This window comes from Anomaloglossus baeobatrachus, chromosome 1 (genome assembly GCF_048569485.1).
Source record: "Anomaloglossus baeobatrachus isolate aAnoBae1 chromosome 1, aAnoBae1.hap1, whole genome shotgun sequence".
Lineage (NCBI taxonomy): Eukaryota > Metazoa > Chordata > Amphibia > Anura > Aromobatidae > Anomaloglossus > Anomaloglossus baeobatrachus.
The window spans coordinates 80,393,179-80,407,343 of NC_134353.1; the positions used below are offsets into that span (position 1 = coordinate 80,393,179).

General features: G+C 44.6%; 1 protein-coding gene across 1 annotated transcript; it reads left to right on the top strand.

Annotated features, from left to right (window-relative positions):
- The first annotated feature begins 1,472 nt into the window (after positions 1-1,472).
- Positions 1,473-13,111, top strand: TMEM128 (transmembrane protein 128). Its single transcript, XM_075333420.1, has 5 exons — positions 1,473-1,604; positions 3,002-3,134; positions 6,883-7,044; positions 7,376-7,485; positions 11,884-13,111. Exons 1-4 carry the CDS (start codon positions 1,484-1,486, stop codon positions 7,473-7,475), a joined length of 516 nt encoding a protein of 171 aa, XP_075189535.1. The 5' UTR covers positions 1,473-1,483; the 3' UTR covers positions 7,476-7,485; positions 11,884-13,111.
- The last annotated feature ends 1,054 nt before the right edge of the window (positions 13,112-14,165 follow it).

A 14,165-nucleotide genomic window follows, 5' to 3' on the forward strand; every position in this document is an offset into this window, starting at 1 on the left:
TGTTGTGGGATCACTATGGGGGGCACTCTGTCGTGGGATCACTATGGGGGGCACTCTGTTGTGGGATCACTATGGGGGGCACTCTGTTGTGGGATCACCATGGGGGGGCACTCTGTTGTAGGATCACTATGGGGGGCACTCTGTCGTGGGATCACTATGGGGGGACACTCTGTCGTGGGATCACTATGGGGGCACTCTGTCGTGGGATCACTATGGGGGGCACTCTGTCGTGGGATCACTATGGGGGGGGCACTCTGTCGTGGGATCACTATGGGGGGGCACTCTGTCGTGGGATCACTATGGAGGGCACTCTGTTGTGGGATCACTATGGGGGGCACTCTGTCGTCGGATCACTATGGGGGGCACTCTGTCGTGGGATCACTATGGGGGGGCACTCTGTCGTGGTATCACTATGGGGGGGCACTCTGTCGTGGGATCACTATGGGGGGCACTCTATCATGGGATCACTACGGGGGCGCTCTGTTGTGGGATCACTATGGGGGCGCTCTGTTGTGGGATCACTATGGGGGGGCACTCTGTCGTGGGATCACTATGGGGGGGCACTCTGTCGTGGGATCACTATGGGGGGCACTCTGGCGTGGGATCACTATGGGGGGCACTCTGTCGTGGGATCACTATGGGGGGGCACTCTGTCGTAGGATCACTATGGGGGGCACTCTATCGTGGGATCACTATGGGGGCGCTCTGTTGTGGGATCACTATGGGGGCGCTCTGTTGTGGGATCACTATGGGGGGGCACTCTGTCGTGGGATCACTATGGGGGGGCACTCTGTCGTGGGATCACTATGGGGGGCACTCTGGCGTGGGATCACTATGGGGGGCACTCTGTCGTGGGATCACTATGGGGGGGCACTCTGTCGTAGGATCACTATGGGGGGCACTCTATCGTGGGATCACTATGGGGGCACTCTGTTGTGGGATCACTATGGGGGGCACTCTGTTGTGGGATCACTATGGGGGACACTCTTTTGTGGGAACACTATGGGGGCACTGGGCTGTCTTGGGATGTTCATGGGGAGTGGCTCTCTGTACCCTTAAAAAATGGACCCCATACAGGTTGCCGTCCGTATTTTTCTCGCACCCATAGACTTGCATTGGCGGCTCTCGTTCAGTTTACACCGCCATACTCAGAATGCTGCGAGGTTTTTCTCACCCCGAATACAGGTGAGAAGACAGGCAGGTCTGCTCTGCCTCACTGACTAACACTGGACTGAGTGTACTGGTGCGATTTATTTGCTGGTGTGAACGAGGCCTTATTGTGAGTGATTGAGCCTCTCGCCTGGGATCAGTGACCTCCTCCCAGCCCCCCCCGGTGACCGCTGCGGCCATCAGCACGGACTGCAGCGGGGACCCGGCCTCGTCCCATCAGCTGAGCACGGGCCCCGCCCTGGTCGGTTGCCCTGGTAACTGCACGCGCTGGACGCTTTTTAAGTCGTCACTTCCGGACAGGTGATCTGTCAAGATGGCGGCGACGTTAGAGGAAAGAGTGGAGCAGGAGCTGAGGCTTCGCGGGGTGCAGCGGCCGCCGGAGAAGGAGGAAGAGGAGGCAGCAGCTCAGGGAGAGGCCGAGGCCGAAGATGGCGGTGTGTAGGCAGGGCAGGCTGTGACTTGTGGTTCTTCAGACAGCTTTCAGTGTATATCAGTGACCGGACGGTGCGAAGTTTCATGTGTGAGCTGCTGTTTAGTCATTATGTCTCCTTCCTCCTCACTTGGAGTGTATGCCCGCCTACTCTGCTCTCCACGTCCGGTGCCAGGCTCTGTGCCTCCCCCGTGCTTTACACTGCAGCTTTGCTTTGCTTTGCTCCTGTGTATAAACAGGAAACTGGTGTATGACTCAGATCATCAATAAGGTTTTCTTATGTTTGCAAATAAGTGGTTGTAAAATGGAGGAACTCTGCACTTTGCGTCCTAATAACCTAAAGGGCGGAGGGATTATGTTATAGGGCAGTTCCTAAATGTCCGGTCCCCTAGGCTCGGAGGGCGGTGATGGACTTGCTGGTCTGACCAGCTTTGATCCCTGTGCTCCTCTGATGTTGCACAGGTAATGCTTCCCCTGGATGTGGCCTCACCTGTGCTGTGGGGTGGAACTGTCAATCATCAGCAGGCTCCGCCCCACCGACAACCAGGAGCAGGCAGCATGAGACCTACAGGTCAGATTATTCCGGACCTGATGGTGCTGCTCCTCAGATCACTACACCTGTGACCGGCCAGGGGCTTATTACTGGACTGTATGGTGGCCATATTGTGTGTCCATATTACAGCTGCGCCTTCTGGCCACGCTGGGGGTCTCATGATCTGACTGAGCCGTGGGTGTACAATGTAACTGAGGCCTAATACACAGACCCCTTCATCTCCTCCATTATTACTGATCATATATATATATATATATATATATATATATATATATATATATATATATATATATATATATATATATATATATTGAGATATATTAATAATCTCGCCCCGTAAACATTGTGTAATAAATTTTAAAAAGAAATGTATTTTAATTTATTACACAATGTTTACGGAGAGATTTGATTTCATGCACTTCGTATGTCTTGTACTTCCATTTGGTTACTTATACTGGAGCTTTCAGTCTCCATTGAAGTGCAGCCAGTGGGTTATCCAACAGACGGAGGGGTCTTTAACCCCAGGCTGCCATATCACTCCACTAACACCCCAGAGTTGCATTGTGAGGGTGGACAGGAGCATAGTAAGCCCTCAATACCAGCAGTTTCTGTACTTTCATTGTGCTGTCTGATTAAAACCTAGAAGAAAGTTGTACATTTTCGCAAAAATTGTATTTGTACTAAAATATGTAACTTCTCTGGGTATGTGGTGGTGAGGTGTGTGTGTGTGTGTGTGTGTGTGTGCCCACTAAAGAGCTTAAAAAATTAATGAGATCTAAAATTTCTGGAATGAAACAAATCCTGAGATACAAAGATAATTGTCTTGAATTGCTCTCTGTCTTTTATAGAGAAAGAGAAGAAAAAGGAGAAGCGTCTGCCCAGATTTAATGCCCATTCTGTGTTCTGGATTGTGGCTGCCGTGTCGGCGACTTACTACTCGGATTTCTTTCCAGTTGTTCACGCAAATATCCAAGAAGGCTGGTATGAGAGATTGTGGCAACTGCCCTAATTACAATTCCTTCTGACAGAACGGTGGTGGCTCTGTTAAATTGGTTGTCAGTGCACTGGGGGCTAAAAATCTTCATTAATTCATTGAGAGTTTGCCCTTTTGGCTGATACAGCTGAGAAGAATAGTGGGCTGACTGATGGGCTCTCAGTTGCCTTGCCTCATTCTGCAGCCACCAAAAGATTTGCAAAACAGGTTATAAAGGGCAAGTGTGTGTGTGTGTGTGTGTGTGTGTGTGTGTGTGTGTGTGTATAAAAAAATCAATTTTTTTTTTTAAAAAATCAAAAACCGATTTATTTTTATTTTTTTTTTAATTTAAATCCTTTTTTTTTTTTTTTTTTTTTTTTTTCAATAAACTGCTTTTTGAGAAATATTTCACCATCCAAAGGTTCTTCCATCATGAGATAAACCTGAGTTGTTTAACTCAGTAGAATAAAGGCTGTATATGTGTAACATTCACAATGCCATGCTCTTCCAGAGGTTTCTGTAGGATTAGTGGGCAGTTTCTCTCCTATATTATCACAGACGCTCGCTTTACTTATGCAGTTCTCAAAACTGAATTTGACTCCGCAGTGGTCCCAGCCTCTTCTTCACAGCAAAAATATTACAACATGAACAGAGTTGAGAAAAAGACCTTAATCCTATTGTTCTACAAACCTATGAATACAGAATCAACCCCTCCAGTGCCAAGTCCAAGAAGTTAGACAATATGTTTCTGATTGTTTGGAGTAGAATAGATCTGCACAACACAAGAAGAATGTGAATCTAAGTGTGAGGAGGAGGAAGGGCAAGCAGACAAGAAAATGAAAGTGAAACTTTGAGCACAATACTGCAGCATAGCCACAGACGGACAAGTCTGGATCTGTTTGTGTGTACGATCTGAGGTTTATTACATTCTTTCCTTATAATGGCAGCAGGCCGTAAAAGAGACCCAGTTTGGGAATATTTTAATGAAGCTCCTTCGCCTATCGGTAAGGCAGGCATGCGTGCAAAATGCAAACGATGCAACAAGGAGATGCAAGGCCTGGTGGCGCGAATGAGGCAACATCATGAGAAGTGTGGTGATGAAGATGACCAAAGAAACACTTCTGAACAGGCAGGATCTTCAGGTTGGTAAACATTTTTATTGAATCCTATTTCTAAAGACTGAACTGTCATGTGTGAGAAATTATATTTCTTATTACTGCATGTTACTGTCATTTGGTACAGGTATGAAGAAAAACAAATATTCCTTTTGGGGCAGGGGCAGTGATGTGTTGTGTACAATAAGCAGAAATTGTATAATAAACAATAAAATAACAGCATTGACTTTTTTTTTTTTTTTTTTTTTGTTTAGGGGAATTCATGGATTCTGGAAACTATCCACCTCCAAGATCACCATCATCCTGTTCTACAGTTTCAGAGTTATCCATCCAGGATAGTGCTTCATTAGCAGCAGCAGCATCATCATCAGACACCCACAGCCACATATCACCATCACCCAAAAGGAAGAAAAAACCTTTACCTCCTGGAACCACCATAGATGGGTTTGTGATCAGAACTAGCAGATTAGAAAGAGTTGATTGATGAAAAAATTGCCCAGTTTATTTATGCAACAAACTCTTCTTTCCGTCTGACTAAGAACCCACATTTCATTAATATGGTTCAGTCACTGAGACCAGGATACAGTCCACCCAGCAGAGCTGATGTTGCAGGGAAACTGCTGGATCAAGTGTATGACAGAGAAATGGAGCAATGTGCAACCGCTCTGGAGGGTAAAATTGTTAACCTAAGTATTGATGGGTGGAGTAATGTCCACAATGATCCTATTGTATGTGCTTGTATAACAACAGAAGAAGGTAAAGTCTTCCTTGCACAAACTGATACGTCAGGAAATGCACACACAGCAGAATACTTACAAGAAGTGGCAGTAAAAGCTATAACGACATGTGAACAAACATTCAAATGTCTAGTACGCAGTTTTGTCACTGACAATGCTGCAAACGTATCCAAAATGAGAAGAGATTTAGAAGAGCAGGGAGGGAATACAAAGCTGCTAATAACATATGGTTGCAGTGCTCATTTGCTGCACCTCTTAGCCAAAGACTTAAGTGTTCCAGAAATAAAGGCTAATGTTGTTGAAATTGCTAAATACTTCCGTAATAATCATTTTGCTGCAGCAGCTCTGAAAAGGATGGGTGGAACCAAGCTAACGCTCCCACAAGATGTTAGATGGAACTCTGTGGTGGACTGTTTTGAGCAGTATATCAAAAACTGGCCTAGTCTGATGACACTTTGTGAAGAAAATCGAGATAAAATAGATGGCACTGTCACGGCCAAAATCCTCAACATTGGGCTTAAGAGAAATGTTGAACATATGCTGAGCTTCCTGAAACCCATCTCTCAAGCTTTAAACAAAATACAGAAATAGCTGTTTTATTGCGGATGCTGTTGAAATTTGGAAGGAACTGAGTGAACACTTAAACAGAACTACACATGGACAGAATTAAATTACAAGCAGTAAACAAACGAATGGGACAAGCACTGACTCCAGCTCATTTTTTGGCAAATATTGTCAATATCAAATATCAGGGTCAAAACCTAAGTGCTGAGGAAGAGGAGTTAGCTATGACATGGGTATCCAGCAATCATCCATCTTTAATGCCAACTATAATAAACTTCAGAGCTAAGGGGGAATCATTCAAGAAATATATGTTTGCTGAAGATATTTTAAGGAAGGTCACACCAGTAAACTGGTGGAAGTCACTTAAGCGCTTGGATTTAGAGACTGTTCAAGTAATGATTTCACTTTTAACAGCAGTAGCTTCTTCTGCAGGCGTTGAAAGAATATTCTCTTCCTTTGGACTCATTCATTCTAAATTGAGAAATCGGTTGGGACCCAATAAAGCAGGAAAGCTTGTTTTTCTTTTCCAGATTATGAATAGGAACAAAGAAGATGATGATGGTGATGAAGATGACGACAAGTGAGCTACATAGGACAGCAGGGACAGTAGTATTTAAGTTATTCATGTGTCAGCTGGGCTGACAGTCTGTTTCTTATAATATTATATATATATATATATATATATATATATATATATATATATATATATATATATATATATATATATATATATATAAACAAAATTATATTATATTAGCCAAATTAGTTAACAAACATGGATGTTTGTTTAAGCAAATAACTTATGCTGTAATGTTGTTGTTGTCTCAGTTGAATAAATTTATTTAAATTAAGGTCAGGATTATTTTTCTCCTTCCTAAGTACAACAGAACAGTGGTGTCCAAATATGAATGATTAACCCATTAAACTGGGGAGAAAAAAGTAATATAAAAAGTGATTTCTAAAAATCTTCATCTACTTGCATGTTAAAGTAGCAAGAACTAGTTTAGGTAGAAACTTTGATTTTAAATCAAGCCTTACTGACTAGTGGTTTAAATCATGATTTAAATCAGTTACATTTAAATCAAATCCACCCTGGTGGTGTGTGTGTGTGTGTGTGTGTTTTCTCTCGTTCTCTTCACTCTCTCTCCCCTTTTTGAAACCCTGAATACATGCTTTTATGTGAAGGGTGAAAATATCCTAAACTAATTATCCGGCACCTCAGGATTAGGGCTACTTTGGGTTATATAAGTTGAACCCTTCTGTGTTTTAGGGTTCACTTTGTGTAATGCTTTTCTCGTTAGTTGTCCTGTCTTGGTTGCTGACCTCCTTTGTCGTTGCAGTGTCTGGCTGACGGTCGGGGGTCTGTCATTGTTGGTCAGTCTGGCCATAACGCTGTACTGTATCATCTATCTGGAGTGTCTTTGTGGGATTAATGATTACGATGCCCGGCATCCAGGGCTCGTCCCCATCGCCGTCATGTCGTTTCTGGTCGCAGCAGTCTGGTGAGTAATACCTGCCATTACCTTGGCTCAGCTCTGACATAGTTATTTACTGTAGAAAAAAACACCAGCTCACCCACTTGGAGTTCCATAAGAATCTGACCGGTGCACGGACATCAGCAGGACCCACTGAAGTGTGAAGTGTCTCAGACTAAGGAGGTGATCCTCCGAAACGCGTACCTGTTTGATAATTGCCACTTGTTTTTATACATATGGAATGATCTTTTAAATCATTTTGGAATAACGAAATTCGTTTTTTAAAATAATCTGGAACCTGGATGCTGGAAATTCCTATCTTCATAAAGGTATTTACTGTCTTGTGTCTTCTCTTCAGCCTCAATGTCTCCTTATGGTCGGCCTGGTCCTTCCTCACCCCGGCAATATTATTTACACAGTTCATGGGATCTGTAATGCTGGTGTCACTCTTTGGTTGAGTGCTCAAAGGTAAATTTATTTATTTTTTTTTTTTTTTTTTCTCTAGCCCCCTTAGGGGACTATTACAATCAGCAGTCTGATCGCTCTTCCATTTCTCCAGATCACAGCTACGCAGCTGAGATCTGGAGAAAAGCTGCTTTTCTCTCACACGGCAGTCAAAGTGACTCATGATAGCTACAGGAGTCATCACATGACCCTGTGCTACCATGGCAACCACAGGATGTCATGTGATCATGTCACATGACTTCCGATGGCACTGGTTAAGATGGTGCGCTGATAAATCTCGCTGTCAGATTGACAGCGAGATGTAAGAAGTTAATAGGCATGGGTTTAACACTACTCCACTCGTGCCTGGCAGGCACACATGTTAGCTGTTGAAATCAGCTGACATGTGCGCAGATCGCCGCGGACTGCCCACGGCAGGCAGGAAGGATTAACCTCACACAATCCACGACGTACCCAGTACATGTTTTGTGAAGAGGTTAAAGGTCTTATCCTCTAGCATTTTCACAGTATGTGACCCTAGTATAGAGGTACAATGGGGTCCTATACAGATGAATGGTGTATGTGATCTCAAACTGGGTTCACTTTAGATCGTGTTGACAGGAAACTGCATCGCCCACACTGCAAGTTGGTGATAATGCAGTAAGTCTATTAATTTGCAACCAGATCAGTGGGACACTAAGGCCATGTGCGCACGTTAGTGTGTTTTACACCGCAGCATAAAGTCACTGGTTGTGCGATTTAGAACGCAGCTGAAAAGCTGCATTCTGAAAGTTTGGTGTCTGCAGAATTTGTGTTCTGGATGCTGCCTCTCCCATAGAAAGAATGGAGAAAGCATCCAGAACGCACAAAACAATTGACATGTTACTTTTTAGAGCACAGCATTTTGACAGCATGCAAGATGCGTTTTAAAAAGCAACATGCGGATGGAATGTGCACAATTCCAATCTACACAGATTGTGCTGGGGACGCATGCGTTTACGCTGCGGTGCAGAACGCAGCGTAAAAGCATGTAATTACGCAACGTGCGCACATGGCCTAATGGTAAGGACACACGGCAAGTAAAGCGGAGCGAGTGGTATGCAATAAACAAAAAAAAAAAAAAAAAAAATCGTATGCCACTTAGACCAATGTTGCTCTATGGGATCACTACCATGTGCCCACCCCCACCTCCAGCCCAGTCCTAATCGGACCAAGAAAACAATTGTAGCATGCTGCGGATGGAATCCCATTGGTGTTCACTTGCACTTGTACAACTCTATGGGTGCGAGAGAAACATCGCACCACACTCTTATTACACCGGAGTAAAGTGCAATAATTGAATCAGCTGATAATGGAGGAGATAGGGAGATTAGTCCCTCCCTCTCCTCTGCAGCTGTGCTTGGACTCACACTATGACACTCGGTCACACTCTCAGCAGAGCAGGAGCTGGGGGCCATTAGCATAACGCATCTGATGCTAAATGCCAGTGTGTCCTTAGCATAAAGGCCCTGTCACACAGAGATAAATCTGCGGCAGATCTGTGGTTGCAGTGAAATTGTGGACAATCAGTGCCAGGTTTGTGGCTGTGTACAAATGGAACAATATGTCCATGATTTCCCTGCAACCACAGATCTGCCAAAGATTTATCTGAGTGTTTGACAGGGCCTTAAGCCTCAAATGCTAAAGGGGACATGGCACACACTCTTCTGGCCATACTGTGATCCGCTGCACTGATTGGGCAGATAAGAGTTGAGTTCTTTCCAGACTTAGGCTATGTGCGCACTAGAAATGTGAATTTTCTCAAGAAAATTTCTTGAGAAACTTCTGCCAGTGAAAGATTTCCGGACCTGCGGAAAAAATCCGCACCAAATCCGCATGCGGATTTGCCGCAGGTTTGTCCCTGCAATAAATAATAAAGATAATCGATAGACAGATAATGGATAGAGGGAAAGATGGATAGATGAATAGATAGATGGAGGGATGGATAGATAGATAGATGAGAAAAACCTATATAATGTTCCACCTCCCTGCATTTTCTAAGCTGGCACCCTTTAGTGACTTTCATGTGGCACTAAAGGGTGCTTAGCCTTGTATTTAGCCATAAAATAAATAAATAATTAAAAAAAAAACGACGTGAGGTCCCCCCATTTTTTGTAGCCAGCTAGGGTAAAGCAGACGGCTGCAGCCTGCAGACCACCGCTGGCAGCTTCACCTTGGCTGATAATCCAAAACAGTGGGCACCCCACGCTGTTATTTTAAATTATATAAATAATTTAAAACAAACGTGCGGTCCCCCCCCATATTGGATCACCAGCCAAGGTAAAGCAGACAGCTGGGGTCTGATATTCTCAGACTAGGGAGGTCCACTGTTATTGGACACTCCCCAGCCTAAAAATAGCAGGCCGCAGCCGCCCCAGAAGTGGCGCATCCATTAGACGTGCCAATCCTGGCGCTTCGCCCCAGCTCATCCCGCGCCCTGGTGCGTTGGCAAACGGGGTAATATATGGGGTTGATGCCAGATGTGTAATGTCACCTGGCATCAAGCCCTGGGGTTGGTGAGGTCAGGCGTCTATCAGATACCCGACATCACCAACCCAGTCAGTAATAATTAAAAAGACAATAAAAAAGTTTTATTTGAAAAAACACTCCCCACATAGCCTCTTTAACCAATTTATTGAAAAGAACAATCAATCCACGTCCGGCGTAATCCAATAAGGGGGGGGTCCCACGGCGATCTATACCATAGTCGCTGTCCCAGTCAATGAAGAACAGAATGTTCCCCATTGGCTGGGAGAGCAATGCAGTGACCTGAGCTAACATCAATAGGTCAGCCCAGGTCACTGCAGGGGATGACGAGCGCTGCCATCAGGAGCATAGATGAGATCATTACCTTCTGTGATCATCTCCTGCACTGCTGACGTCAGCGCTGTCACTGACTTCTATGCCCGCCGCGTTGTCAGAAGTATCGCGAGAGCCCGTGACGTCACCGCTAGTGACAGTCTCGGGCCGCTCGCGAGACGGGCATAGACAGCAGTGACCGCGGTGACGTCAGGAGGCAGGAGATCGTCACAGCAGGTAATGATCTCACCTCCTGACAGCAGCGATCGTCATCCCCGCGGCTCCCAGCACTGCAGGATGTCAGTGTCTGCCTGCGCTGCCGCGTGACAGGCTGCTGACAATGCGGGCAGACACTGACACTGCAGTGCAGGCAGCCGCGAGGCCGGAGCAGGACACAGACTGCACGGGCACCTGGAGGTCGCACGGAAGTGCTTCTGTGCGGCGTCCAGGGAGTGTGACGTGTGTTTACTCTGCTCCGCCTCCTCTTCCTGGCATGACATCGCTTCCTGCAAAACCGCAGGCAGCGATGAGCATTCCCGCAGGTAATTCGCGGCTATTCCGGTGGTATACCGCACATCATTGCTACCTGCGGAATACCCCCGGAATACCGCAGGTACCTGCGGAAATTAATGGACATGCACATTTTCTCAAAGTTTCTCGAGAAAATTTTCTCAAGAAATTTTCTTGAGAAAAATCCGCACAGTGCGCACAGCTATTTTTTTTTTCTCATTGAATTTCATGGGAAATGTCTGCACAAAGATTGCAGACATTTCTCAAGAAATTTCCGGGGCAAATCGCGGGTAAATCCGCAGGTAAAAAGCTCTAGTGCGCACATAGCCTTACTTAGGCCTTTGTAATAGCCTAATGGTTCCAGCCATTGACTATGTGCCCACTTTGCATTTTGTCCCTGCAGAAATTTCTACAGCGATTTGAACAGCACACATGTGCGTCAAATCACTGCAGAAACAGAGCGTACTGAAAAGCCGTTTTTCATGCGCTCTGCATGCAGCCCCTCCCATAGACAGAGCGGAGACTGCATGCAGCGCGCATGAAAGTGACATGTCACTTCTTAGAACGCAGCGCTTCGGCAGCAGCCGAAGCACTGGGCTCTAATACGCCACGTGGGCATGGATTAGGCACAATCTTCATATATTGTGCTGGGGACGCAGGACGCATGCAGTTACGCTGCGGTGCAGATCGCAGCGCAACTGCATGAAAATACGCTACGTGGGCACATAGCCTTAGACCCACCCGGGGCTACCAGTCACCAAATTCTGCTTTTGTATAAACTAGCCAGCACCCTTTTTTTTTTTTTTTTTTTTTTTTTTTTTTTTTTTTTTTTTCTCTCTTGTGTTCCTGTAACCTCTCTGGATGGTGCAGGGGAACTGTAAAACCTATTTTCTTACACATGTAGGGGAGTTGTGAAGCCGCTGTAGGAGTCCTATTAAAGATAACCAAAGATGGTGGCTGCAGTTTTTATAGGAAAAATCTGCTGACTGGTTCCTTTTATAAATGTAATTTCTGCCACTCATTCTCTACTTTGATTAACACTTATCCCTTTCTTTTCCCCTCTCCTTTCTCTAGCTTTTCTACTAGATGACAAGCTGCATGAAGATGTGCGTGAAGTGCTGCAGGCGGCCACACTCATCTGATATATGTATATACATTTTTGAGAAGTTTCTTCCTTGAGAAATGTCTTTGCTCCGCGCCCTGTATGTCTTTATGCCATTATTAAAGTTTATTAACTTGAGAATAATGTAAAGCCGTTCATGTTGTAAAGGGATGGAAAGCCAAGGCGTATACACTGCTCAATAATAATGATGGGTATTGATCTGTAAGTGCCTAATGCTAAATGTATAACTTTTTATTTTTATTTAATTTGCTTTTCATGGTTGGCGAGATACTGGAGGTTTTGCATGACCGTGTCACAGGTTAAAAAGATTGATTAGCTATCTCTAATGACTTGTGGCCCGGTCTGGACTTCCAGAGGGGGGATACAGACATCTTTTTCATCCACACAATATATTCCAGGACCACACAGGTTTTTGACAGATCTGCCATCTGTTTGTCAGGTGTCACAAAAAGGTAGGCATAGTAAAAAGTGTAAATTTGAGCTCTTCAATTGCCCAAAAAACCCTGATGTAGACCTGCGCAAATTCATCTGGCCCTCTGGCTCGCCTAGTCTGGACAAGAACAACTAAAGGGCTTGGTAACTGATGTTCTCCATAAAAGTTGGGGGAGCCTGGTGCCAAACTGCGCAGCCACATACCGCTCTTCACACTCCAGGGGTCCTAATTTTAATACTCTTTGACTATGGAGCCATCAGATCCCTGTGACTGAGTCTTGGCTCTTCAGGCACAATGACATCAGTTGGCGCCTGCTTCATGGAGCCCCAGGGAGTTGGTAGAACAAGGCTCGGTGAGTAGTTTGTGCTTGTGAAGGATCATACTGTTTAGGAGACAGTGAGGAACATTCTGTGACCTGTGGGGGGATTATGCAGTTTGGGGAGCTTAATGATGGGAGCTGTTGATCAAGGTACATGGGCTGCTTGAATAACATGAGATGTATGATTATAAAATTTATATAATGCAGTAAATTATATGATTTTGATTAGCTTCTACTGATAAGAACACGTTACAACAACACTCTTAGGCCTCTTTCACACACCAGTATTTTGCATCAGTGTCTCAACAGTATTTGTATGGCAAAACCAGGAGTGGAACTTAGAGAAGAACTATATAATTGAAAGACTGACATCAGTCCTGTATTTTGGAGACACTCCTGGTTTTGGCATCCAAATACTGATGAAACACTGATGCAAAATACTGATGTGTGAAAGAGGCCTTAGTAACATGTATTGGCAGTAGCAGCGAGTAACCAGGCTTTTATTCTGTTTAGTATTGAAGCGCTATTTAATGTTTTTATATTGAGCAAAATTAATTTAAACATTGGTTTAGCCTCTGTATAAACCACACACTCCTGTTCTTGATTGTCTCGCTGTACTAATTAAAAAAAAAAAAAAAATCCTAGATTTAACTGATGCAAGATTTATTATATATATAATAATATATATATTTTTTGTTTTTCTTTGTAAGATAATGGCATTTTGACAGCCCATATAATTCAAAGTTTTCTTTCCATCCCTGTACCTATGGAAGTAAAATTAATGCAACTGTCAATCTCTATTTTAAAGAGCTTGCACAGAGCAGAAGAAAAATACCCTTTCACTTGTATTTTTAATTCTCAGTTCCTGTTCTGATGCTCGATATTATAAATTTCTCCTCTTCTGATCTTTTCCTTGTCTATCTGAAAAGCCTGCTCAGCCAATCGCTGGTCGCATTGGTGACGCACCTGAACCATTGATAAGGTGAAGGGACATTTGTCATGTTGAGGACCAGACAAATCAATCTCCTCCTGTGTTAGCCGGAATGGTCAGCTGCTGCAAGTTTCATGCCCTGCAGGACCGCAATTTTCCTGCACCTGCAAAAGAGAAATGACCACCTGCAAATTCCACCAAGGTTGTAGTTGCAAGGCCAGACTCCCTTTAGAGAGGCCTAAATTTTTAAAGGGAATGTATAATTTTGCTAATATATCTGAAATGTAAAATTTTATTTATTTTTTTTTTTTTGTTCTTCACCTCAATCTTGCAGTCTGCAGCTGAACCTCGCAGTCAAAAAAATATTTATACTCTTAAGGTACCGTCACACTAAGCGACGCTCCAGCGATCCCACCTGCAACCTGACCTGGCGTGATCGCTGGAGCGTCGCTACACTGGTTGCTGGTGAGCTGTCACACAGGCAAATCTCACCAGCAACCAGTGACCAGCCCCAGCCAGCAGCGACGCGTGGAAGCGATGCTGCGCTTGG

Excerpts from the sequence above, each read along its gene's own strand:
- TMEM128 (XM_075333420.1), top strand. The coding sequence starts at position 1,484 with ATGGCGGCGACGTTAGAGGAAAGAGTGGAGCAGGAGCTGAGGCTTCGC. Across the intron at positions 1,605-3,001 it reads GGCCGAGGCCGAAGATGGCG|AGAAAGAGAAGAAAAAGGAG; the intron begins GTGTGTAGGCAG and ends TGTCTTTTATAG. Across the intron at positions 3,135-6,882 it reads GCAAATATCCAAGAAGGCTG|TGTCTGGCTGACGGTCGGGG; the intron begins GTATGAGAGATT and ends TTGTCGTTGCAG.